General features: G+C 34.6%; 1 protein-coding gene across 2 annotated transcripts in view; it reads right to left on the bottom strand.

The window, feature by feature from the left end:
- Bzw2 (basic leucine zipper and W2 domains 2) overlaps positions 1-27559 on the bottom strand; it is a 56692-nt gene that overhangs the window by 24351 nt on the left and 4782 nt on the right. The window contains exons 1-4 of one of the 2 annotated variants that reach the window (XM_076863178.1): positions 15443-15527; positions 12786-12850; positions 5971-6147; positions 1526-1629 (exon numbers count right to left, since the gene is read on the bottom strand). In XM_076863178.1, the coding sequence (XP_076719293.1) occupies positions 1526-1629; positions 5971-6147; positions 12786-12843 (339 nt within the window). In that variant the 5' untranslated portion in view covers positions 12844-12850; positions 15443-15527. Of the gene's footprint in view, positions 1-1525; positions 1630-5970; positions 6148-12785; positions 12851-15442; positions 15528-27559 lie in introns of those variants that run through there. The other variant, XM_076863170.1, reaches the window with a different exon arrangement.

Genomic DNA, 27559 nt, shown 5'->3' with positions numbered 1-27559 from the left:
AATTTGAACCTGAAAAAATTCTATGGAGAAGCTAAGAGCCATTTATCATGACTTGGCAATGCTGAAAACAACTACTAAGTATCAGAGAAGAAATATGCACTTAGAAACTGTGATCCATTGTGAACTACCCTTATTCAGATGAGTGGGACATTTAGAAGAACCAGCTTTTGAATTGAGTATATTTACTTCAGGATACACCTTCTCTAGACATTTACAATCATTACACAGCAGAATAACAGATTTTTAGAGGACAGATTAGAGTCTGACCCACTCAATCCTATCTGTTCAATTCTTTGCTCTATTTAAAAAATATTTCCTTTGTTTTTATTGGTTGTACATTTTTAAAATATAAAAAGTGAAAATATATCTTTGCTAAAATAGTGGTGGTTAAAATAATTTCACAAAATTTAAATTATTAATGGCCACATATCCCAAATCACTTGGCTAAGTATGCCTTTTCCACTTTAATAACTGCATACTCTCTAACATCTTAAGTTTGACCACTTAGCCACGGTTAATTCCCATGGCTTTTTCCATCTTGTATACTGAAATTGTATAACTAGAGGACTTGTTGCCCTGGGACTTGTCCTAAGAGCTTAGCTGGAATCAACAACTGCTTTTAAGAAGGATCAGTAATAGAATCCAAAAATAAGTATGCCAGCCCTAAGCCAGACAGAGGTAATGCACATACGCTTAGCTTTATAAGGTAATATCTAATAGGTTGGTCCTTTTTACAGCCCTGCCACTTCCTGACCTTACTAGAACTAATGATTTCTTAATTTTTTACCAAGCTAATGCATGCAAAATGATATCTCATGGTTTTAGTGAAAACGTCTACGTACCAATGAGTTCGGACATGCTTTCATATATTTTAGGGAAATTGTGATTCCTTTCCTTTGAAATACCAGTATGTATCTTTTCCTAATTGGTTACTTATCTTTTTTTTCTGATTTGCAGTTCTTAATCCAGATATGAATCTTTTATTGGTTTTATGCACTACAAGTATCTTCTTACCTCTTTCTAATGGCTACATAGTACTTTATTAATGTGAATTATCAAATTTTATTTGCATAGTCCCCTGTTGACTTTTATGTTGTTTTCATCCTTTGATTTTACAATAAGCAATACTATGTGACTGTCACCAAGTCATTTCACACAGTGCAAGCAGAGTTGCAAGACAAAGAACAAGAAGTGAAACTGCTGAGTCAGAGGAAATATGAAGTTTAGTTTTGTAAGATAGTGCAAAATGGTTTTCCCCAAAGATAGGACCAATTTTCATTCCCATCAGCAATGGCTGTGGACATCTGGTTAGCCATGTCTCTTAAAGGTGAAAGGTAAACAAAATGGTATCTTATTGTACCTTTATGCCTATTGTGTTATGATGAATGCAATTGGGTATTATTTCATGTTTAAAAGTTATCTAGAATCCCTATTTGAAAAGTGGACTATAGAGTTTTGTTTTCCTCAATGCTGTTCAAATGCTTCTCTTCTAACACAACGGCAACCTCTCAAGGCCAGGTTCTACCTGAGCATAGTTTCGGATGGTTTCATGATCTTCATTTGCTGAAAACACACAGTGGTTGGTCATCTTAGTCTTGTCACCATCATCTATGCGTGTTCCTCCAGGGGCTGAAAAGAGAAAAGCAACTACAGTCAGGACAAGAGCACCCACAGAACATATCAATTCCTGCATATCAAGGAAAACAATGAAAGGAGATATAAAATGTGAGGCACATAAAATTTCATAGATAATGTGCATGTGTAAATATATACATGTTACTATAAATTTATGTTTCCAATATAATACAAATCAGTTGTTTCATTTCATATGCCAACCATTATATATAATATTGTTCATATCCATGCCTTTACTAGAGCCTATTACAAAAAATCTGGTTCTTTCCAAAATATATCTTTAACCATGGAAGTTAAGGAATAATCTTTATTGATTTTAGCATTCTCAGTGCAACTCCTGATATTTTCCACACTAGGACTCGATTCTCTTTCCAGGCTTGACAATATTTTTCTGGACTCTAGTTCACCCAAGCATGGGACTGACCAGATCTGACTCTTACAGATCTTGTTGGCTTCCACTTGGGTAGTTCTTAAACTTTTCCCTCCTCCACTAATCCAGTCATCCACGCCTGGTTGAACAGAATGATGCCCTGCCATATCTTTTGTTCCTGGTATATGAAATGCACTCGAACAAAAGAATGCCTTTCTTTTCTATAATTCAACTTTCCATATTCACAGGTTCCTACTCTAACTTTTAATGATGGCCATTACAAGCATTGATTGGTCAGGACAGAATGAGAACATTAGGTATTTTTGTTTTCTGATTCTCCTTCCTGGTAATTAGAGTAGCCAGTATAAATCGGCCAAGTTAGAATGATATCTTTCATATACTTGACAAGTATTTGTAGATATGGACTCATATCATCTACTGTGATAGGCACCAACAATATCGTAGTGATCAAAGCTGAAAGATCAATGTTGCTTACTCATCAGCCACTCCTTTTGTGTATTTTAGTGCATATCTGCCTTGATTTAACTTGTGATTTCAGATCTTTGGATGAAAAAGGCCACACACAGCGATATTTGTTAGAAAACATAGGCAAATAAAAATTCAATAGAGTTACTTTCTTTTGCTTATTGCCTCCTTCATGTGCTTCCGACTCCAGCAAACAGTCTTATAAATAAATTAGTTTTAGAGGAGTCAGTTCCTTCAGAAGTCCATTTTCACTCAATTAATTTATGTACAATATTTAATTAGCCCTTTTTAATGAACACAACCACCTGGAACAAAATTTTATTAAGATGATAATCTTCAAAACACTCTGGGCTAATTATTCCTGATAAAAGTTATATAGCTGAAAAGTTTGACTTTAAAAACATCAGTCTTTGTCTTAAAAAGTAAAAGTTTTAAATTCATCATATTTCTTTTCATTTTTTTTGTAGTTATAGATGAACTGCATGCTTTTATTTTATTTGCTTATTTTTATGTGATGCTGAGGATGGAACCAGTGCCTCACATGTGAGAGGCAAGTGCTCTGCTACTGACCCAGTCCCAGAATTCATTATTTTATACAATATTCATTACACATTAATAATATTGCCATAACATGCATTTAAATTTTTTTTCTGATGTTGGAATCAGGTTTAAATTACCATTTCTGAAGTTTTTTGAGGTCCTGTTATTTTTCTCAACATAGAAGTAAAAGAAAAGTAGACTACATCTTATAGCTATTAAGGGAAGGGTAAAACTGAAAGAACAATATGGTTCAAGAATAATAGAAGGTAAATTTTTTGTGAGTGTGAAGAAAATTCCTATATATGTGATAATTAAACGAGGTGTTTATATTAAAAGCATGCAGATGGCTGACTTCATTAATCATACTATAAATCTGGATTTAGTAGGCATGTGGGATTGTACAGGCTGTGCTAAGTAAGTGGAACCAAACATTTTTCCCCAACCTCCTTCAGGATGTATGAACATAGGGCAAAGGAGTGAAACCTGGACTTCAGAGATTAATCTGCTGCTTGTGGCAAATATATAGATAACAAAATATACAGATAAGGGTGGGGCTGGGATTGAGTCTCAGTGGCAAAGCACCTCAGGGTTCAATTCCCAGAACCAATCAATCAATCAATCAATCAATAAAAACAACAACAAAAAGCAAATCTCAAGAATGACAGAAAGATCAACAATGTAGCCTGGAGATCACTCAGAGCTGAAAACACTACATATAGCTTTTTATACCCTGACTTGGATTATCTACAGTGGCAATGAGCAATCTGCATAAACAGTAACAACAACAAAATCCATATGATTGATTAATGCAATCATGTGGAACTTTGGTAAGAACCTGCTGAAGATTATTTTTGCATGGAGTTACCAGTGTATTCATAAAATATTTCATAATAAATGCAATAACTACAGCCAATAATCATATTAGAAAATCTTTGATTTTGCTAACAATTATAAATTGTGAAATATTTGTCATTTAACTGATTGATGAAGATCTAAAAAGGCTGACAACTCTCAGTTATCTAACACTGTTGAAAATGCATATAAGTATGTACTTATGATTTTTGACAAAATATTAACTAGAGCATTCATTTTGATGGCGAATTTTCTCTCTCACATAGGGAAATACAAATAGATAGATATTTCTACCCTTTTATCCACTAACCCTTTGCTATGTAAATAAAGATATAATTACATAATAGCACAAAGATGTGTACACAGACACTGATACCATTGTTGTTTACAATGTTGAAAACTGTAAACAATATTCTTTAATATCAGTTTAGCTTTTAACACTCATGAGTGTGAAAGGCAATAATATATTGCTGAGTAAATGTAAATTCCCATGAATACCCTCACATTCTGAGTATCACTGCATTCTCAAAAGTTTATGAGGTAAAGAGATTCTAGAAGAAAACTAAGCAAAATATAAACAATGATCATTTTGGGGTATTGGGAGTGGAACACAATGTATACAGTTTTATACTTGAATTTGAATTATCTAAAGTGATAATGAGCAATCTATGTAAACAGTAAGAACAATAAAGCTGATTTAGTATGTATTGAAAATCAGTAATGCAGGATAATAAGGGCCTGGTAATAAATGAGACCAAGCACCAAAACAAGTATTTGGAATAAGAGCTTAGAATAGGCTCCACCTCAAAGTGGGGGAATTGACACACCTTTGTCTTAAAGTCAAAGCAAGTTGGCCTAAGCAGTGTTTCTCAGTGAGAGGCCCAGATGGCATTTAGGGCAGGGCAATTTTTCATTGTGTTGAAATATCTTTGCATAGCAGAGTTGGAAGCATACCTGTCCCAACCCCAACTCTTTAATCAAAATACTTCCATACATTTGCAAATGTCCCCTAAACAATTGAAAACTGACCACAGGTAGTAATTTATGACTACTACACAAACTAATTACAACAACCAAGACCTAAGAATGACCTTGAAAGGAAAAAAAAAACAAGCGGTTAGGATACCTAAGTAAGCTTTTTGGTCAGTTGTGTAACACAGGATACAAATAGTATCCTGAAGCCTTTCCCTCAATTGCTCTGTAAGAAAGCTTTTAGTGTGTGTGTGTGTGTGTGTGTGTGTTTTAACACCAGTCTTTAACAATTTTCAATGTTCTATCTTTAATTCTAGTTATGTAGAGTATTCACAATTAAAAGGAAAATTAGGTAAGCTTAAGGCAGTCATGACTGTGCACAGCTTTAATCCTCCCTACTCTAGAGGCTAAGATAGAAAGTTATAAGTTTAAGACCAGGTTGGGCAATTTAGTGAGACCCCATCTGAAAATAAATAAGGGCTGGGAATGTAGCTCAGTTGTAGAGCACTTGCCTTAAACATGTGCAAGGCCCTGGCTTCAATCCCCAGTACTGCAAAACAATAAAAAGACACCAGGCTTAAACTGTATTTCTGGAATATTTTATTACTTATGGATGAAATGGAATTAACTAAACCTTGAAAAATTGTTTTTGAATTTGTTGACAGTTAACACTTCAATGTACTAAACAAAAGATGATGTTCAAAAGAAAAGCTGCCATATGATAAACATGTGGTCTCATAAGTATACAAGAAGGATCCAGATGACATACACAAAGCCACACTCTTCTGTAGAAATTATCGTTCAGGGCCTCTACATAAACATTGAAAGATTAGGGATACATGGGACAGTTGGCTTTTAGTGAAAGAAAAGTAGCTGACAGTTGTAATGTCAAGAGAAAAATTTCAGTTCTATGCATTTATTAGTGAGTTATCATTTCAAACCCACATTAATATCATTCCAAATTGTCATTTAGGTAAAAAACTGTAGACTCTTATTTGCATTTTAAAAATGAATTCTAATAAATGCAAGCTTATAGGATTTTACAAAGAAATATTAAAATAGAATTAAAACATATATACATATATTATAAAAAGATGCTATAACACATGGCTTACCAAGCATACTGCCTGCCACCAGGATATCAAAGAGTGTGTCTGCATACCGACGATAATCTAATCTTGAGCCAGTCGAGTCCAGAAATTTGGCTACAGCTTCAAGGTCATCACCAGCTTCATTAAGCCCCTGGACAAGTGTATCCCTGAAGACCGTGGGTTCGAATTTCTCTTTTTCATCTAAAATTGAAAATCCATAAAATTATTCCTTTATATATACACATTATATTCCCCAACGTGTTTTACACGTATTCTCTTTGTCCATTATTCTTTATTTAGTGTGATTATTTAGAAATTAAAGGGCAATTTAAGTTTTTCTATTAGAAACCCATGTTCTTAAACCCCTTGTTTAAACATTTACTGAAGCAAATAACGCATTTCTGTTCAAAGGGGCCACAAGAATATTTCAATTATCTAATATATAATAAAATTAATGATTGTTCATTTGTCATTTGTAGGCTAAGCAGATAAAATCTATTAACTTTAATCAGAAGAATAAAATAAAAACTGCAACTTAAATTGCTGTTTCACCTTAGACCAAGAAAGAAAATGATCCAGAGAAACACCAAAGAATTTATAAGAATAAAAATAAAAAGCAAAGATTGAGAAGGAAGAAATGAATAGGAATATCTCCTTTACAAGACAAGTTACTCTAGAATACTTAACTCTTCAATAAATGTTATAAGCTATAGATGTATAATACTGCCTCAGAGCAGAGGGTTTAAACTTTTTGGTCTCTTCACCCCTTGATACTTACAGCAATGAGAATTAAAAAGAGATTTCTGTTCATGGAGGTTATATCTGTGGATACTCATTTTACTAGAAAACAGAAAACTAGAATGTTTATTAACTGAAAAAAGTATTGAGAAGAATGGTATTGTTTTACACTCTTGCAAATCCTTTTAACACCTGATTAATAGTAGATGGATTAATAGTAGACGGATGCTTACACCCACTAAGTTCAATCTACTGCAACATTACATACTGTATAGACTCTATAAACTCCACTGCAAACTCAGAGAACATGCAAAAGAATTTAATAATATCTCAGTATTGTAATTAACAGTTCTGATTTGTAGATCCTCTGAAAGGACTTTAGAAGACTTAAAGGAATATAGATATTGTATAGTTTTTTTATTCTGAACAAACATTGAGAAGAAAAATCTAAAACAACCACAAAGGCTTTTATTTACAGGCATAAATTAACTGCTGCAGGGAATGAGGTAGGTGAGCACAGAGAATCTGTCAGGAAGGGAAAGAATTGGCAGGAGTTTTGGTCTAGACACTAAAGATACTTCTTATGGAAGGTAGATTTTAAGTCAGATGGAGGAGGAGACAAACTAGAGATGGAAGGGGAGGGAATAATACTATAAAAATTTGCAAGTAAAAATGAGTTCTTAGAAATAAAAAATAACAAAAAAGTGAAAAACTCAATGGAAGAATTGAAAGAGAAAGCTTAGAATATCTGTTAGAAAACTGGGGAATGATATTGGCTAAATTATATAGCTAAATTGTGTGCATGTATGAATATATAACGACGAATCCCACCATTATGTACAATTATAATGTACCAATAAAATATGGGGGAAAAAAGAAACAACATATATATAACAGAGGCCTAGAAAATAGAAGAGAAAAATGTTAAGAGCAGATCAGTCAAATATTCACATAAGTATGGTGAAAAGATAGAATAAAAAAACTGTAAAGGAAGTTATTTTCAGAAAGCGTCACAGAATTGAAGAATTCAAGTTTCCAAATAAAGGGCTTTTTAAGTGTCCAGCACAGTGATTGAAAGGGGATCCATACCAGGTAAGTTCATTATCACGAATTTACAGAATACTGGGAACAGAACAACCATCAGGAGATTATGGGGAAAACAAAACAACAACAACAAGCCACACAGAAAGTAATAAGAAATAGTTACAAGAACTACTCAACAATTCATGACATATCAGAAAGCAGAAGAAACTTGTTCAAAAGTCTGAAGAAAAAGAGCTTCCAACCTAGAATTGTAGTGTTTAGCTAATTGTAGTGTTTAGCTACTAATCAAGAGTAAGAGCAAAGTAAATGTATAGTGAAACATTCAAGCTTCCAAAATAGAGAACGACTAGGGAAGAAGTTGTGAAAAAACAAAAACAAATAGTACGGTTGAGGATAATGGTGAAAGGACATTTCAAACACATCAAGCTGACAGCTCCACAGCTGACCTAGAGTTTATCAATGTGATATGACATACAAATCCCTCCACTAGCCTCTCATTGTTAGAATTCTGAAGTGTCTTGTAAGAAGAGATTTACACAACAGGAAAGGTGAAGGCTGCCTAGTTTTCATTTTCGTTTTTCTTTTACAGTGTAGTGGGGTGGAATCCAGGAATTGACACATGCTCTGTATATGATATACCACTGAGCTAACTCCCAGCCAAAGGCTGACTACTTTTAATTATTTAATTCAGGAAAAAAAATATGCTAAAAAAAAATCAAATAATAGTTGAGCTGTGAACAGCATGCACAAAGTCATAATACTATGAATCCTAAACATAAGTCTAACTGAAATTATGATAAAGAGGTATGAGCTGGGTGGGGACAGTGAGAAAGCAGAATCCTCAAATTCTTTAGTAGGAAGTGCATATTTAACACCTCCAACAGATCAAGAAATAGCTATAAAGAATGCTGTTTGACTACATGAATATAAATATCAAAAGTAGCAGTTAAAAAGGTTCAAAGAGTTCCCCTGGGGAAGAGCAGGCCCTGATGTTGTTAGAACTTGTCTTGCAGAACTGTTTGACTATTTAAATGATGTGCTTGCATAATTTTAATAAAATTAAAACTACATGTAAAAACCAAACTGTCTGGTTTGAATAGACTGACTACTACGTGTAACAGAAAGATGGGTTATCAGTGGTTAACAAAACTTACATCAGCATTAGAGCCAGAGAAGAATGGCATTCGCAGTACCAGTCGGAGCCACAGGGTGGGAGATGCCATAAAGACATACACGAACGAACAGAACAATATTCATCACACATGAGATAAAAAGTCCTTTTGATGCCATAAGCAAAACATCATGCAGCCAAGAACACAAATGTTGACAGCAGAAAAAAATAAAATAAAATTGGGTTCCTGTGTTGGACAGTGGGGATACATAAGAGGTCTAAAGAAAGGTCCAACTACAACTAAAAGTTAAATATTTAAAAAAATTTTTAAAATACTTAATTTTTTAAAAATATTTAATTTTTAGTTGTAGTTGGACACAATACCTTTATTTTATTTATTTATTTGTATGTGGTGCTGAGGATCGAACCCAGGGCCTCACACGTACTAGGCGAGTGCTCCGATGCTGAGCCACAACCCCAGCCCCTAGAAAAACACATTATATAGAGCTGGAAGAGAGGAAAACTGTATCTCTAAGCAAGAAGAACCTATTAGCAAGCAAATAAAACTTCACTTCTTATTCAGGATCTAACTAAAAAGCAATTTTCCTTCCTCTTAGGAGAAAGATGTTTTCTTTCCTATATTATGAGAATACTGGAAGTGAAAAGACCACAGCCTGTTTATTAAGTCTTGGGGCCAGCTTCCAAAATGAACTGAGGCCATCCCCACAATGACACAACATGTTTGGATGTTGACTCAGGTGGTACATCAGATTTTGATGGTTTGAAAATTACAAATTGAGGCATATTGGGTAATATATGTTGGTAAATAAGGAAAAACTTAGGATAGGCCAAGAATCCATGTGGAAGAACTTGTTTTGAATTTAAGAGACAACTTAAAAACTTGTGTTTATAAAAAGGCCATAATCGTCCCATTCTAATTTTCCAAAAGAATTGCCAAGGAAGAAAAATAAAAGGAAGTTAATATATCATGGCCAAGGACATTCCAACAGTGAGCAATAATGCATTAAGTCAAAATGACTATTTATAGCTTGGAAACCTTAAAAACTTAGGATGGCATGATGGGACTAATAATTCTTTTGCACACCCCCAAAATCTCTCACCTACTAAGATAGTCTCTATCAAGAGAGACAGAAACTCCTATAGAAGAAAATGACAAGAACACTAATAGAAGTTTGGGGAAACAAGACAACATTTTAACCAAAGATTTCCTTTCATCTGAAACAACAGGATATTGTGTAGTTTTTATTTCATTTGAGGACAAACTAGCAGCAATACTTTAAAAATCCTAACAAAAATATATCATTGCCTCTTTTGGTTTCCATTTGGCAGTTCAAACCTTTCCTGAAGTAGGAAGTATATAATTAGGGTCTCAAATTTATACTGTGTGAATCACAAATATGACACTGAGGAGTTAGTCATAATGGCCCTTTCGCTGACAGAAAAACAGGCCTATTCCTGATGCTCAAATATGCCTGTAAGTTTTCTGACTGTATTACTTATTATAAGAGCTACAGTAACTGGTTAATAAAGCATTTGTCTAACCTGTTAATGAAGTGATTAATAATACAACCTACATCCCTTCCCAAAAGTCACCGAAGCATAGTAAACGAGTTAAAAAAAATCATGTATTTTCTAATTATATACAAATATTTCAAGATTTATAGGTATACTCAATTAGTTATTAATACACTTATCATAAATTTATTTTTTTGGCAGTGCTGGGGATCAAACCCAGGACCCCACATATGCTAGACAACTGCTCTGCTACTATGTTAAACCCCAGTCCTATAAATTTAATTGTGATTGAAACCCAGTAGCACAAAGCTGAAGTCTGAGGGACAAGCCTGAGAACATTGTCACTTGGATGCCTGCATTTGTTTCTCTTTTTTTTCTCTTAATTTCACCAATTTTATCTAGTTTCTATAAGATCCTACAAGTCATAGTAGAAAATATAAATTTGGAGAACATATGATGCATTTCATAGAAGAGGGTATAAATGGGTCCTGTGTGTTGTGTTCTACCATATTGTTTATATTTGCATTAGGCAACAATTCTTTTTTTTTTTTTTACACTAACTTGGCATGCAAGAGCATTATCTTTGTTAAGAAAAGTTTCAGGGTAATGATAAACCTTTGAAAGAGAGACTATCAAATGTCCTTGAGATAGCCCTTGTAGTTTCCCCCACTCACCCCTATGAAACTACTAACCATTTATATGAAGTCAGTCCCATGATAAAGGTAAAGAAAAGTCAAGGCACAATAAATTATCAGGAGGCAATTTAGTATGAAGAGCAGAAAATGAGGTTGACACAATTTTATTTTTCCCAGTCAGCAGTTTGGCACAAAATGGCTCAAGTGTTGTTTAAATCCTCAACAGACCTGTGTTATATAAGTCCAGATCAACTGACAAATAATATATATCTCTCAGTATCTCTCCCTGAGTACTCTTGCTGCACAATCTTGACCACCAGATGAATCAGAGGCAAACCTGTTCAGAATTAGAGAAAACCTTTGTGGCTCCAAGCTGCAGGCTGACGGCAAGGGCCAGCTTACTGATGGAGTCACGGCTGCAGTTGTGCAATAGTTCTTGGGCTTTCCTGGCTCTAGAGCTCAGTTACAGTGAATCAGCGTCATGCTCATCACGCAGCTTGAGCTGGAGATCCAGGTCTGAGATTAGCACATACCCTCAGCAGGCAGGCAACAGCAAACCTCTCTGTGCCTCACAGTTGGGCTTAGATTAACTGGTGTCACATTACTGGGCCCCACAAAACCTTCGCTGTAATAGGTTTCTAAACTATATTGCTCATGACTGTTAAACTCCTTTTGAAATCATTTGCATCTTTTTTTTTTTTTTTTTTTTAAAGAACTGTTTAAATAAGGAGACAATAAATGCATGCTGGTCAGCACCTCATATTTGTTATTTGCTTCCAGATTCCCCAGTGGGGAAATGCAGTGAGGGTAAGACATTAGATGAAAAATAAATGCAGGTGGCACAGCCTATACCTGTACTTATTCAGCTTATGGGATAAGCCAGGAATCAAAATAAAAATAGAAAAAGGAAAGTGGAAAACAGAAATACTGTATGCTGCAGGTACTACTTAGCACTATCAAACTCTAAGGGCACACAGTGTGTCATCAATGAAACAATCCAGCACTCAGAGATCACTGAGTGGGACTATACTTCAAGGCTGTTTATACAGGATACTTCCTTAAATACTTCTCAGCCATCCCTCTCAATATTAGTTAGCTTAATAATTCACCTCGTGTTTCCTCTTTGAGTTTCAGTTCAACTGTCTTTATATTCAAGGACATAATTGCACAAAACCTACTAAATGCAAAATATATAACATAAGTGTATAAACCCATGTATTTGTAACTGTAAAATAACAATTCATGTAATTGTGCAACTGACAATGTAAAATCATGTTAAAATAGTCTTTATACAGGAAGAGCAGTAAGATGAATAGCAGATAAAAAAAGAAATTTTATCTGTCATTGTCAAACTGGATCTATTACTTTTCTACTCACAATAAAAAAGAGATTTTAGAAGAATTTAGGACAGTTAATTTGACTTCCTAAATTCTGAGAAAGCAAAAAACTCAACATCTCTTTCTGTAACTCACTTTTCTCTCGGTATTACCTTTGTTATCAATATTTTCTCAAAACAACAAAGCAAACAAAACCCAAATACAAATGCTGATGTTAAAAACAGTCAAGTATATCAACTTCCCTCAAGCTAAATTACTTGTCCAACAAACATCTAGGAAACTGGTAGTTCTATAGCTTGACTGCAGAACTTCAGATTGTACATTTAGAGCACATAAGTGGAATTTGTGAGATTAAGTGGAAGCACAAAACATTGACTTTTTCTCCAATCTGATAGTTTGATTAGAACTTTAAACACACACAAACACAACACGGCCTACCCCTTTTCCGAGTTTTGAACCGCTGGCCTGTTAGCACTGGCTTCTGATGCTTATTCATAAAATTTCTGAAAAACAAAATAAAGGTTATATATTTTAAATAAGCAGTTCACACATATTTTTATATATGGCTAATGAACATTTGTTCCATGTCAATCAAAAAATGAACATCTTTCTAAAATAATTGGATTAGGCAAAATTTTAATGTTTACCAATACCAGCTGTTTTCAAAGGACACAGGGAAAACAACCACATGTCAACTTTGGCAAAGGTTAGATTCAATACCATACTTTTGAGGAGCATACAGTGAGTTATCTATAAATATTACATGTATATAACCTATGGTCCACCAATTCCTTTCCTAAAAATTTATCCTACAGCTATACCACACAAGAATGCCAACATATGTGTGTATGTGTATGTGTAAAAGTATGTAGTTGTGGTATTGCTGGATTCATTGGGGTGGGGAGGGTGTCAAATGACCATAAATATGAAGTCTGATTAGACAAGACCTAAGTTAGCCACTGCATGAAACATTAGGCAGCTTTACAAAAGAATGCATTCGATTTCTAGCCCTGGCTGTGTCTCTGATTACATATGTATGTTAAATCCACATCTCTTCCTATCACTCAATGAGTTTCAGCCACACTGCCCTACTGTTGCTAAGGTTCTATCTCTAAGGCTCTGCACCTGTCTTTTCAGGAAGCATCTTCCCCAGCTGTCCACATGGCTTACCTACTGCATTCATTCAAACGCCTCATTTTCAGAGAGGCCTCCCTAACTAATTTTTTTAAATATTTATTTTTTAGTTGTAGATGGACACAATATCTTTATTTTATTTATTTATTCTTATGCGGTGCTGAGGATTGAACCCAGGGCCTCGCACATGCTAGGCAAGTACTCTACCGCTGAGCCACAACTCCAGCCCCCTCCCTAACTATTCTGACAAACATGGCCTCTTGTCACTCTCAAATCTTTACCTAGTTTTTTCTCCCTTCCTAACCTTTAGCATTATCTGCCATTTTATTATTATCTATTTGTGGTCTGCTTCCCCCATGAAAGTTAACCTCAGTGAGCTAGGAGTCACATTTTAACACCTAAAAAGCTAACAAAGTTTAGCTTTTAATAAATGCTTCTCAAATACACTGCTCTGCTGATACGGAAGGATGATTCAGGCATAATGATACTGAGGGGAAAAAAATGGAATGTATAATTTTATTTGATTAAAAAAGGGATAAACAGAATGTGTGCTTTTCTAAACAAGGAAATTTTGAGAAGGATTAAAAAATATGTAAAACTTGCTCTAAAATACCTCTTAACAGTTGAGAATAACCATGCTGGTATTAATATTATACACTAAAATATATCTGGATTGCTTGAATTATGAAAGCCAGACAAGATAAAAGGTACTATTCAAGCAAATTATCTCATCTTTCAGAGTTTTAAAAACATGGAAAAATCATTATTCTATTTATTAAACAAACCTTCCATTGCAGGGCTGGGGTGTATGTAGCTCTGTGGCAGAGCACTTGTTTACCATGCTGGGGGCCCTGGCTGGATCCTCAGCACCAACAACAAAGTAAAACAAAATACCAATCTGTCATGGAAAAGTTCTAATCAATCATTATTTTAAAAGTGAAACCGATTACAAAAGCATTAACAATGCAAAAGTAAATTCAAGAGAGAAATTTGATCATTTCTATGAACTAAAATGTTAACTTAATAGAGCATGCCTGGAGAAACAAAAGATGACTAAAGCAGAATCCACACCCTCAAGGAATTTAGTGGGAGAGATAAAATCCAAACCTTCAAAACACAATGCAACCCTTGAAACAGAAGTACAGACCAGAACCAGGGTAGAGACAGTGACTGATTGCAGCTCAAATATGGGGCAAGAGCTACATATCCAAACACGGGGAAAACAACTTAATTGATAAAATCTCATTTCATTTGATGAATGTTGGAAATAGTTTCTAATCCATTATTTATGTTCACTGTAAAACTCATTCAGAAATTTCCCTGTTGGCATTTTCAGAATTTACTGTGGATCAACATTTAATTGGTGCAAAATTGATGTCATTGTGTAAGTAGTTCCCTCCTTGTCTCTGTACCTCCCAAACATAATATTCAGAATGTATTCCTGTTTTATTTTATTTTTTAAAAAGGGCAATATCAAAAATCTGTCAAGAGTTTGGTTCTCATTCAAAGCCAAAAATAGAGCCCAAATAGCTTGAAACGTCTTCAGCAGGCAAACATTCAAGGAGCTGCTCTCTGCCGAAGATGTTTTGTTTCATAATTAATTTTAAAGCAATTTTAAGCATGAAGCATATCTAAAATTTTTATTTTTAGTCTAGGTTATAAACTCATGGATTTCTCTGTAAGTAAGTCCATATTTGTACCTTGTTTCTATCTTTCTCTGTTAATGGATAATTATCAACATACTATGAGAGAAGTACTCTATTTAAAAAATCCTTAGCTTTTTTTATACCTACTTCAGTTCTAAATAAAAAAGTTCCTCTTCAGAGCCCAGTTATGGGGACTTATTTTCTACATCCTCAATATAGTTTATATAGATAATATAATAAAATATATACAGATATATATGCAAAAATTTTGACATAAAAACCACCATATAAAACTAACAAAACCCCAAAACTCACCCACTTAGTGAAAGACTAAATGAAGGTATTCTCTTCACCAAGAGTATCTATGGTTTAGCTGTTACTATTTGGAGCAGAGACACAGCTTTCCTCTAAATTTAGCTCCATGCTACAGTATAATCTGCTCAGTAAGGGTCAGCCTTTATAAGGTCCTTGCTGAGCCCTTATCAGAGAGAGCCCTGGCCTAAGAGAAGCAAGGGCATTTTGAGCAGAAAATGGTGCTAACTTAAACCTGGGAAAGTAACAAAGAAACAGTAATAAAGACAATTCTATAGCTCACTGTAAAACGACTACATGTATTACTTTGCGTTATAATTTGAAATCAACTAACTTTTCCCCTTCTAACAAAATGGAACAGCTCTATGGTTTAATACTATTAAAACTTGTATGCAGAATGTCAAACAAAATAGATTTAAGATTTCACAGGTCATCTAAGAGACTATCTCTTGGATATCACATAAGAAAAAAGAGAACCATAAAACACTTAACTGATTCAATAATTCAAAATTTGGAAACTAGTCATTATTGAATTAAAACCTTCTTTTCTGGGGGAAAAATCCTTTTAAAGTCAATGTTGTAGGGTTTAATGAGAAGGTTTTCAAGTCTGACATGTTTGATATATTTCACCCCACCTAATTACACTAATCAATCCTCTAACCATCCTAGTGTCCACTGTAGATTCCATTCTTTAACTCAGAACTACACCCTGGGCCCAGGTGTGACAAGGGGGCTAGCCTGGATACTAAACCTGCTAGTTTTCCCAGCCCACTTGAAGTGGACTGAAAACTTGGATGTTGACTATTCAGTCTTGACTGGTATTCTTGTTTCTTTAATTCTCTCGGTAATGGAAGGAGCTGATTTACCAGAGAAGGACTCAGTCTTCCAGTTGTCCCTACAAGGGAGTGATTGTTCTTACCCAGCAATCCAAAGGTGTGGTCTTATGCTCTATTTTTAACTCTTCTTCTGGTTTAGCTCATCTTTAGACTATGAGACACTGCCTTACATGACATGCTATACTACCAATGTATTGAATATGTACTATGAACATAATAATCACATTATTTAACCTCAGTCTTATGAATATATATAGTCAAAAGCAGAGGTCACAACATTTGTGTGTGTGTGTGTTGAGAGCCACAGTTTACTCGGAATGACCCCTGGCATTTTGCTAGAGGGAATGGTTGAAAGGTGACCCTGCTCCAGGATTAGGGCGGATCCTGGGGGAATAGGGCGGATCCTGCTGGGATTAGGGCACCCAGCTACTTTGGAGTTCCAAGAGAATTGGTGCGGAGGGGAGGGAGTGTATTCCCAGGAAGTGTGTGTAGAGTGCTGGTGAGAGTTCCAGAATAAAGAGTTGCTGTTTGAACCTACAAGGCTTTGTGGCGGCTTGGTTATTTGTGCCCAGCCAGACTGCGGCATGTGTGTGAGAGAGGACAAAAAGAAAATATTTTAGGCTCTGTGGGCTATATAGTTTCTGTTCCAACTACTTGATTCTGCTGGTCTGACAACAGCCATAGACAATATGCAAACAGACAGTAATGGCTGTATGCCAATAAAATTTTATTAACAAAACAGACAGTGGTCCACATTGGCTCCACAGGTCAGTTTGCAGACCTCTATTCTATAGCAGGGTATCCAATAGAACTGGAGTTGATAATGGAATCATTCTGTATTTGCATAGTCAAATATGGTAACCATAAGTCACATTTGGCCACTGAGCACTTGAACTGTGGCTAGTATGACTGAGGGGATGAATGTTTAATTCTATTTCACTTTATTAGTTGAAACTTAAATAGTCAATGTGCCTGATGGCTACCATGTTGGGTACTGCACTTATGAAGTTATTCTTCCATCCCCTAATACTTAATTTGATAAAAAAGTAAAAATAGGGGCTGGGGCTGGGGCTCAGTGATAAAGCGCTCTCCTGGCACACATGAGGCACCAAGTTCAATCCTCGGCACCACATAAAAATAAAATAAAGGTATTGTGTCCATCTATAACTAAATACATATATACTATATATATTAAAACTACATCCAAAAGAGAAGTTTTTAATAAATATTTTTGAAATAAAGTAGCCCCATGGAGCATTTTACCCAAATATCAAAGTCACATGGCTACAGTAGGCAAGGAAAGAAAAGGCATCACACTTCAAAGAGCCCTGTATACAGTCAATAATGCTTAAGATTTTAGGGAAGAAGACTTTAGAGTCTAAAAATCATAAGGCAAGAATATCACCTCCAAAGTTGAAAGAATTTTACAAAGATGACACACTATCACCCCATAAAACTCAATAAAGGCCATTTTCCTTATTAGGACCAAGAATTATCTTTTATTCCATACCCTAATGAGATAACTCACCACAAGAAGAACAAACTAAAAATTACCCAAAATCATAAACAATTTTTCTTTTCATTAAACTTCAAGAACAAGCATCATAAAATCATTTATAAAACATGTCCAATCAAGAAAACTTTTGGGTCAGTAACATTGTAGCAAAGTTTTCTCAAAAGAAACAAAAATAATTAAACTGTCTCTAAACGTTTAAATTATTACCGCTAAAGCAATCAACTAAATGTCTATAATAACACCATGCAATGTGTCGCCCAGAATAACATTAGTTTTTTTCATGTCCTTATTATGACTTTGTAACTAATAGCCTCTTCATACTCAAAATCACCCAGCTGCTGCAAAAAGCTTAATGAAATGCCCTAACAAATTCTAAGCTGCAGTAGTTAAAAAAAAAAAAAAAAGAAAGAAAGAAAAGGAAATTTAAAACAGAGGATAGTATAGCTATAAAAGAAAAATGTTTCTAAAGAATTTTAAATTCAATATTCTTTAAGGATTAAAAAAATTCATGCTCTCTTCTTATACTTATTAATATAAAAGAACATAAATAACCTTGTCAAACAGCATAAAACTTAATATTAGTTTCTTCTAAAAAATTTACAAGCATATTTTTCAGTGGGGATCATTGATGGTGGAATCAAATTGTGCTAAGCAATTACCTTATGAGGAAAGGATCCATTAATGACAAGGGAATTGACTTGTGAAAATAAGAGAAAGAAAACATAAAGGCACCATGGCAAAGTTGGCATTTTCATGTTTCCAGAACTATTTTTCTATCTCAAGTGTAATTAGTACTACCTAAGTTCTGAACGCTGATATTTCCTTTGGAATAAAAATAGAAATGTTCCAAAAGCTACATGCCAAGTATCCATGTACAACCTTTATATAGAAATAAATTAAGGCAATTACATATAATTTGTTATCTTAATGAAGTTATTTTCAAAAATTTTTAAGAAACATAGTTTATTCCTAAAATACTTTCACTCTACCAATCAACTCCTGCTGTACACTTCATCTAACCTCAAAGCTCCTTAGGGCATGGATGTTTCTTTGAGTACTTAGGTTTTCCCCAGATGGAAAATCTCCCAGATTCTTAATCCCCTCCCTCCAACTGACTAGGCTCATTTGATCTTTCAGATGCTCCCATCTTGCTGATGCCATTCTTATTTCTCTCAACACTTGCAAAGACATGGACACATGTACCCTACCAACATTAGAGAATACTTTGGCTTTTAGACAACCTATCCCTTAAATAAAGGTTTCAGGGTATTTTAATAGCAAAATGACCTAAAACCTCTATTCTAGATAAGACCCTAAGAACCTCTGTCTACAAGATAACAATTGTAATAACAATTGAATACCTTAATATTAAAATTGTAAATCCTGAAAACGTTGAGGAAACAGTGGCATAAAACAAGGATATGTCCAATGGCTACACTGTATATATTAATGTATCAAGTATTTGTACTTGGCAATGTCTGGAGACTTTTTTTTTTTTTTTTTTTTTTTTTGAGGGGGTTGTTACTGGGAATTGAACCCAGGGACACTTAACCACTAAGCTGTCTCAAATTTTTTTATTTTGAGATAGGATCTTACTAAGTTGCTTAAAGACCTCCTAAATTGTTTAAATTGTTGAGGCTGGCCTTGAACTTGTGAACCTCCTGCTTCAGCCTCCCACGTTACTGAGATTACAAGTCATGGACCACTGTGTCTGGCTTCTGGAGAGATTTTTTTTGATTGTCACAGTCAGAGGATGGGTATAGATGCTACCAGCATCTAACAGTAATGGTGTCAAATATCCTATAAGCTATGAGCATAAGAAAGCCCTCCACAACAAAGGATCATGTGGTCCAAAATTTCAACAGTGCTATGGTTGAAAGACATTACATTAGGAAAGAAATAGTGGTACATTTAAGAGCTAAAAATTTCGCACATGGGACTAAACACACCTCAGCAGCAACTCAGCAGGTATTTAATTGAATGACTGTTTATGTTTAGCAAACACTGATGTCAAATAACAGAGAAAATAAACTTATCACTGAGTAGACCATTTTATATGAAAGCAAAAGTACCATGATGTATGAAATAAATGTTTCCCAGTCTCAGATTTATTTCTGCATTGATGATTTTATATTCTATGATATTCATGGGTGGTAGAGGACAGGCAGAATATAATTTTAAAGGAAGAATTAGAAAAAATAAGGTTGGGCACCAGCAGATGAATTTTTCCTACTTTAAGATGATGCAATAATGAATAGGAACAAAAAAGACGACAAAGACAAATTTTAAAATGAAATCCATTTACTAAAAATGAAATTGCCTATTTTTTATGACTTGGAGAAAACAATAATATGCTAAGTGGATACAGTAAAATGCAAAATTTTGTATTCTGATGCGAATTTGGCTATGTAAAATAAACCAGCACTCAATGAGCAGTGGGCTTAAGGGGACATTTAATTCCTCTTATCTATACCTCTCTAGATTTTCTATAATATAAATACAGGTAATAGATTTTAAAAAATTGCATATATATAAATGAAAAACTTTAACCTCCTCTGAAGTTCCTATCAAATCCAAAAAGTTACAAGCAACAATATTATTTGTGCATGAAGAGAAATTATATTAGACAGGATATAAATAAAATTCTGTAATATTAGATATAATTCTCTCCTAAAAGAAACCAGGATTCCTTGAATAAATGGTTGATATCAAGGCTATGCGAGGAAAGGTTCACTATGATCCTGGGAGGTCTTGTGCCAGAATATATGTAGTTTAAAAAAAAACAGAAAAGTATTAAAACAATACAGGATCCTTCTTTTTGGAGATACTGGAGATGTAACTCAGGCCTTGCACATGGTAGGTAAATATTCTATCACTGAACTGGATCCCCAGTTCATTTTTATTTTTTATTTTGAGACTGAGTCTCACTAAGTTGCCCAAGCTGGCCTCTAACTTGTGATCCTCCTGCCTTAACCTTCTGAGTTGTTGCAATTACCAGTACTTTATACCTGGAGCCACGTTCATAGGAATAATCTTGAGGACAATTCTGCTAAAGCTAGCTTGGGGACAATTTTATTACCAAAATAATTAAAGAACAGCAATGATGAATATGCTATTAAATAAGAGCCCACAATTTCATACTTATAACTTCATATTCCATTTATTTATTCATACCAAGGATTGAACCCAGGAGGGCACCTAACCACTGAGTCACATCCCTAGACCTCCTTATTTCTTTCTTTATTTTATTTTGAGATTGGGACTTGCTACATTGCTTAGGGACTTACTAAGTTGCTGAGGTTGGTTTTGAACTCAGGATCCTCCTGCCTCAGCCTCCTGAGTCCCTAGGATTATAGGTGAATGTCACCGTACCTGGCTCATATTCCTTTTAAAGAAATCAAGGGAAGTAATTGGAAAGGGAAGTAATTGGACAGATAGAAAAAATTTTCTTTCAATAGAATATCAACAAATAGAAAAGGAAACATGAGGCCTGGAGATACAGTAGTTCAGTGGTACAGTGCTTGCCTAACATGCATCAGGTCCTGGTTTTGTTCCCCAACACCACAAAATCAACAATAAACAAAATAAATAAAAACAAGAAAAAGAAACATGGAATTAGAAAAATCAGTTTGCAATCATCACACTACAAATTGATTCATGCATTGAAACATGGGAGATTCATCCATGTATATTAAATCAAGATGAATTGGGCTGGGGATGTGGTTCAAGTGGTAGCGTGCTCGCCTGGCATGCTTTCGGCCCGGGTTCGATCCTCAGCACCACATACAAACAAAGATGTTGTGTCCGCCAAAAACTAAAAAATAAATATTAAAAAATTCTCTCTCTATATAAGAAAAAAAAAGATGAATATGTGCATGTACATTGGGAAGCCCAAGATAATCAACAGGATAATTGCATAGCCTTAAATCATCTTCACATGAATCACAAAAGAAAAAATAGTGACTACACATTGGAGAAACATGGTCAACAACAAACCTTCAGAGGGTTCATACTGAGGAGCATGGAATATTGCTCACATGGTATTTCAGACAAAAATGCATGATCTGACTCTAATTGTCAAGAAACAAAAGTATACCTAGGAATACTCTCCAAAACCAGGTGGCCTGTATTCTTAAAAAATAGAAATGTCTCAACAAAGACCGAAGAACTGTTTATTATTAAAGGAGAACCAAAAAGAGGTAACTAATAGTAACACCTGTTAAATTAACTGAATTTTATTATTGCACTGGGGTGCTGTAAGAAAAGTCTCTTATTCTTAATACTCAAGTAAGAGAAAAAGGTTAGAGTGTATACAACCTATTTTCAAATCCTTCAGAAATATAAATGATTTGATTATGTATACACAGAGCAAAGGTAAACACAGGAAGCCATCTATATTTTAGGGAATGAACTTTGGCAGGGGAATGATTCAGGGAGCTGAACAAGCCCAGGAAGCTCAGAACCACAGGGATTTTGTATTTTCTGGGACTGCTTAGAAAAAAAGCTTGCCACAGAGGGAGGTAACATCACTTTCCAGATCCCTCAGGATTTGCTCAGCTGTAAAGTAGGAAACAACTCAGCCACATCAATCACTCACTCAGGAAAAACCAAATTAACTCCTGATATGAACATGTTTATAGTAAATACATTATTCTGGTTAATATAGTTTGTATTTGACTGCTCTATGCATAATGAAAAAGTTTTAAAAAATGTTTTTATTTTGCTGTCGCACAGCAGGGGGTTCTTCACCTTGCTGCACACCAACACTACATAAAATCCTTGGCTTAAGTGAGCCATGAAGTGCTTAGCCACACCTTGTACTACCTCTATAACTCCTGCTGTGGAAATATTTTTCTATATTACATTGTCAACTAATCAGCAATTCAGAAATATATAAAACCAAGTGATAAAGATTGTCATCATGAAAATAAACTCAATGGTGAAAAAGTGTGTGTGTGTTAAATAAGACATGGGGTTTTTAAAGAAAATAAATTCTGATCTCTGCAAATTCAAAGCAAATACCAAAAAGTGATTCCTGAACAAAAACTTTTAAAAATTTGTTAAAATCCATTATTTTTTCTACATTAAAAATATTTACCAAAACAACACACATGTAAGTATACAATGCTACATAGTAACTTAACTCATAAAAAAGCACATATTTCGGAATTTACACATGGAACAACTTCTTCCCTCAAAAACAAACAAAAACAAACAAATAAAAAAACTCACAAAGACTGTAAATTAAGCTAATAATGCTGCTACTAATCAAAATTCCTTTTAATTAATATATTTCTGAACTCCAATCCCTGCTTTATAAAGAATTTCCCCCAGAGTCTACAAGACATTCTTTTCATTATCTTCAATGATGAAAAATTTTACTGCTTGATGGAGGGTTTAATTTTAGGAAATCAGAGATAATTCAGAATCTAATCTGTTGAAAAGGCATGTGGCCATTTTGAAGCTACCTGGTCTGTGTATTTCTATTTCTATTTCTGTGTATTTCAATCATGTCATATTTCCTGGATATACATACTTTTTATGTACTCGAAATAAATATTGAAAAAAAAAACCAATGGCATTCAAGGCATAAAAACTTTTCAAGAGAAATTTCAAAAACATTATTCATTAGTTGAAGTATCAGCACAGTGAATATACAATCTTGCAAGGTGATGATTTGGAAGGTCCATATGTTCCAACATTTGGGTTTATTTTACCCATTATGATTGTTTTTTTCTTATTAACATATGGCCATATATTTCATATACAATAGTATATGCCACTTCCTTATTTGACAAAGGTGTGAAAAAGTGCTTGTAAGAGAAAATAATTTCTTTAAAATAACTCTAATTATAAAGTCAGCTTACCATGTAGATTCTAGAAAATTTAGAAAAAAAATTAGGAAAAATGTAAATTTAGCTTTCTGCAAATGATAATCAGACACATTTAAATAAAATGTAAATTCCTTCTTCTTTATCATAGAGAGCATATATGTAGAAAAAAATTAAAATCCAATTCTATCATCTTTTCTAATCTTAAAGTGTAACTTAAAATAAAAATTGCATTAGGACTTGTAGTTGTATGACTTAATTCAAAGAAAGTTTTTAGCATCTTTCTTTTAAAAGCATTGTTTTGGGCTGGGGATGTAACTCAGGGTACAGCACTTACCTAGCATGCACAAGACGCTGGGTTTGATCTTCAGCAAAGAGTGGGGTGGGGGTGGGGGTGGGGGTTGTGTTTCAATGTTTCACTTTAGGAAAAGTAGAAACCTTTCTTGGAGAGGAAAATATTCTAGAAATTTGGTTAATCGTATTATAGTTCTAAGCTCCAGAAATAACAAGATGGTTTCTATATTGACAATGTCTTTATAGCAAACAACAACAAATACTAACAATGTATAAAGGGGCATAAAATAAAAAGTGAAGTCCATTTCTCAATTTTTCACTCTTGTTCTAATGTGCTAGTTGCACTCTATGGGAATGATAATAATTCTAACTCTTTAACATTGTACTACACGATTTTCAGAAAATACGTACATGAGATTTTCACCAATATCGAAGAAAAAACAAAGGTAAAAAAGTCTCCTCATCTCCAGTGCTAATTCCTCCAGAAAATGTCTACCTCTTCAGAAGGTTCCTAAATAAAGGTTGAGCCCTTCTTGGTACAGGAGAAAGATGATCTTTACATGAGATTTGCCTTTCACCTAAATGCACATACATCCAAGATGCACATACAATCAAGGCCTTCCTAACTGAGGTAAGAAAATCCAGTCAATGCAAGGAATGCAAATCAAATGCCAGAGAGCAGTCAGTTTATAAGGGCCTGATGAACATAAATCTCATGGGAGTGTTTGTGGCTAGTGGGTCAAAATGGAAGCCAGGATTGAAGTTACAACCATGAGTACTGAAGTGTCTCTCTCTCTCTCTCTCTCTCTCTCTTCACAGGATTTTAACCAAGGAGAAAGGAAAACAGAATCTTCTGGGGAAAAAAATAATGTACAAGACTGGTAATAGTGGAAGATTTTTGCATTGTAGCAACTGTTTAAAACACATGGTAATAAACTCTCTAGAAGCTTAAAGGTGGTAGTGGGCATGTGTCCAAACATTTACTCACTTATTAGTTCTCTCAACCAAGAAACTCCTGCCCCATCCTCCCAGAGACATGCCCAAGCCTGTCTAGCAAGTGAAGCTTTATGTGAAGGGTTTCTCACCAGCCCCCCCCTCACACACACACTCACACACAACATATGCCTATTACACACAGTGAGAACATGAACTACATAGGGCACAGCACACCAATGATATTGGACTATATTCCCTGATACAACTGTATAGAAGTAGACTACACGAATTCACATTAAAAGAAGGTGGGCTGGGGATTTAGCTTAGTTGGTAGAGTGCTTGCCTCAAATTCACAAAGCCATGGGTCAATACCAGCACCACAAAAAACAAACAAAAAAAAAAAATTAAAAGGAGGTGGGGAGACCAGTCTAACACTACAAACTCTCTCAGTAAGATTCAAACATAGAGAATAATTTATTCATTTGTTTGCCAAAATACATCCAGGTCTCATACTTAGTTGATAGGGGAGACAGTAGGGAGCAGATCAGAGAAGTTTTCGATGCTCCCTTTCTAGCAGGCAAAGCTTTGTTCCAAGCACTGACCAAAACAAAAACAAAAAAAAAGAAGGACAAGAAAAGAAATATGGCAGTAGGACGATCAATCATACATTATATCATGCATTTGAGTTGCAGTTGTGTCTATTAATGTTTTAATAACACTGCTTTTTTTTTTTCTCTCTTTAAATTATAATCAACATCTATGAGGAATGGAACACTTTGAAAACCATGGCTCTAAACCCAGGTCTCAGCTAACCCCAAGATAAGGCGTGGAGATGATAAACCACTTGGCTGAGGGCATGTGTTTCACTTTATATCGATGATACAGTGGAGATCAAAGCAGAAAGATTCTTGCTTATCTGGAGCTTACAAAGTCAGAAAAGTAGGGGCCAGAGCCCATAAACTGTCTCTACTCAATGCACTTTTCAAAGAGCCAAAGTTGTGGCAGTATCTTGGAAAGTTATTTATATAATTCTTAAAGGCAGTTTTCTCATTATTTGCCTCATAGATCCTATAGTCTAGAATTAGGTCGAGTAAATAAATTAATTTAAAGTCTAGTTTATCACTAGAATAAATTGAATTAGCAGATGTTATCTCCAAAATGCCAAATAGCTCTCCATATAGTTCATCATTTTTTCTTTGGGTACCAGGAATTGAACCCAGGGGCACTTAACCACTCAGTCACATCTCTACCTCTTTTTATTTATTAATTTTATTTTGGGATAGGGTCTTATTAATTTGCTAGGGTCTCACCAAGTTGCTGAGGCTAGCTTTCAACTTTGCGATCCTCTTGCTTCAGCCTCCTGAGTGGCTGAAATTACAGGTGTGTGCTACCATGACTGGTTTGAGTTCTTTTAAGGAAAATAATTGTATTTGTATTTAGAGAGAGGATTTAACAAAAATACTGCCTCTTAGGAAATACTAACATTAGGAAATTTATGGTACCATGATTTCTGTAACACTATAGGATCTAGTTTCTAAACTGTTTCTGGTAGAAATAAATTCTAGCAAAAAACAATCTTTAGCCTCCCAAACACCAACCCTACATCCTCTTCCTTCAGCCAGCAGTTTCCTCTTACCATCTACTTAGGGTCCCCTTTCCTGTTTATAATAGCCCCATTCTATAACTTTGTACACTGAGAAAACATTTTGTCATGTCCTTTTTTTCCTTTAGAAATGACTATAAATCTAGAAAACTGTCTAGATGAGTTTGAAAAGCATTAAAGACCTTTTTGTGAATACACAAAAAGGATGACAGGAGAATATGAAAATACTGCACACCCCATAGAAGCTTATGATATGTTCTCTACAATGGCTGAGTCCTAGTACCCTTACTATTTCCTTTTCTTGAGATGCATCTGAAGTCCTCAAAAATAACAGTACATCTAATAATTATTTCTAAAAGTCTTCATCTTGTATAAAATAAGTTGAAATATGAAAAGAGAACTTTAATTTTCCATCTTAAATATTTATTGTTTTCCTATTAAAATATTAACATTTCCAGAATCAAGAGAATTAAAGATAGTCAAAGGATTATACTATCCTTAATATTAGTGTGGGACATTATTCTTTCTTACCTACATCATCATATTTTCTTTGTTCTTAACATATATCAAACAAAATCAAAGGAAGCGCCTAATGCTACAATCCAAGAAAAGAATAAAGAGAACACTGTCTCTTTTGCATTTAACAAAGAATGGTTCATTCAGTGAGCTATCTAAACCTTTATTTTCAATGCAGATAGTTTACAAATATGACTATCTCAGCATTTTTGGCACCGTTTATTCAACACATGCCAAATTTGGAACAGGCCAAATTATTCCACTTGGCACCTGACAGCTTAAGGGATACCTGCTGAAGAGATCCATGGCCTCAATACACAGACACCAGAGTGAGCTAAGAATGGAAAGCATTCTTGTGCAGGAACTACTAATATTGGTAGATTTTATAGTAATTAAATGATCTCTAAAAACCCTCCAAACAATGTGTGTGAAGACATGATAAAAATAATATTAAACATATCCAAAATATAAAGAAAAATTTTCCCCTCTTTTTTTTGTGTGTGTGGTATTAGGGATTGAACTCAATCCTCATACATGTTAGGCAACTGCTTTACCACTGAACCACAAACCAGACCCACAAAGATGTGC

The sequence above is a fragment of the Callospermophilus lateralis genome, chromosome 1, assembly GCF_048772815.1.
Source record: "Callospermophilus lateralis isolate mCalLat2 chromosome 1, mCalLat2.hap1, whole genome shotgun sequence".
NCBI lineage: Eukaryota > Metazoa > Chordata > Mammalia > Rodentia > Sciuridae > Callospermophilus > Callospermophilus lateralis.
The sequence above is the reverse complement of the archived record's forward strand: the minus strand, read 5'-3'. Positions and strand labels throughout refer to the sequence as shown.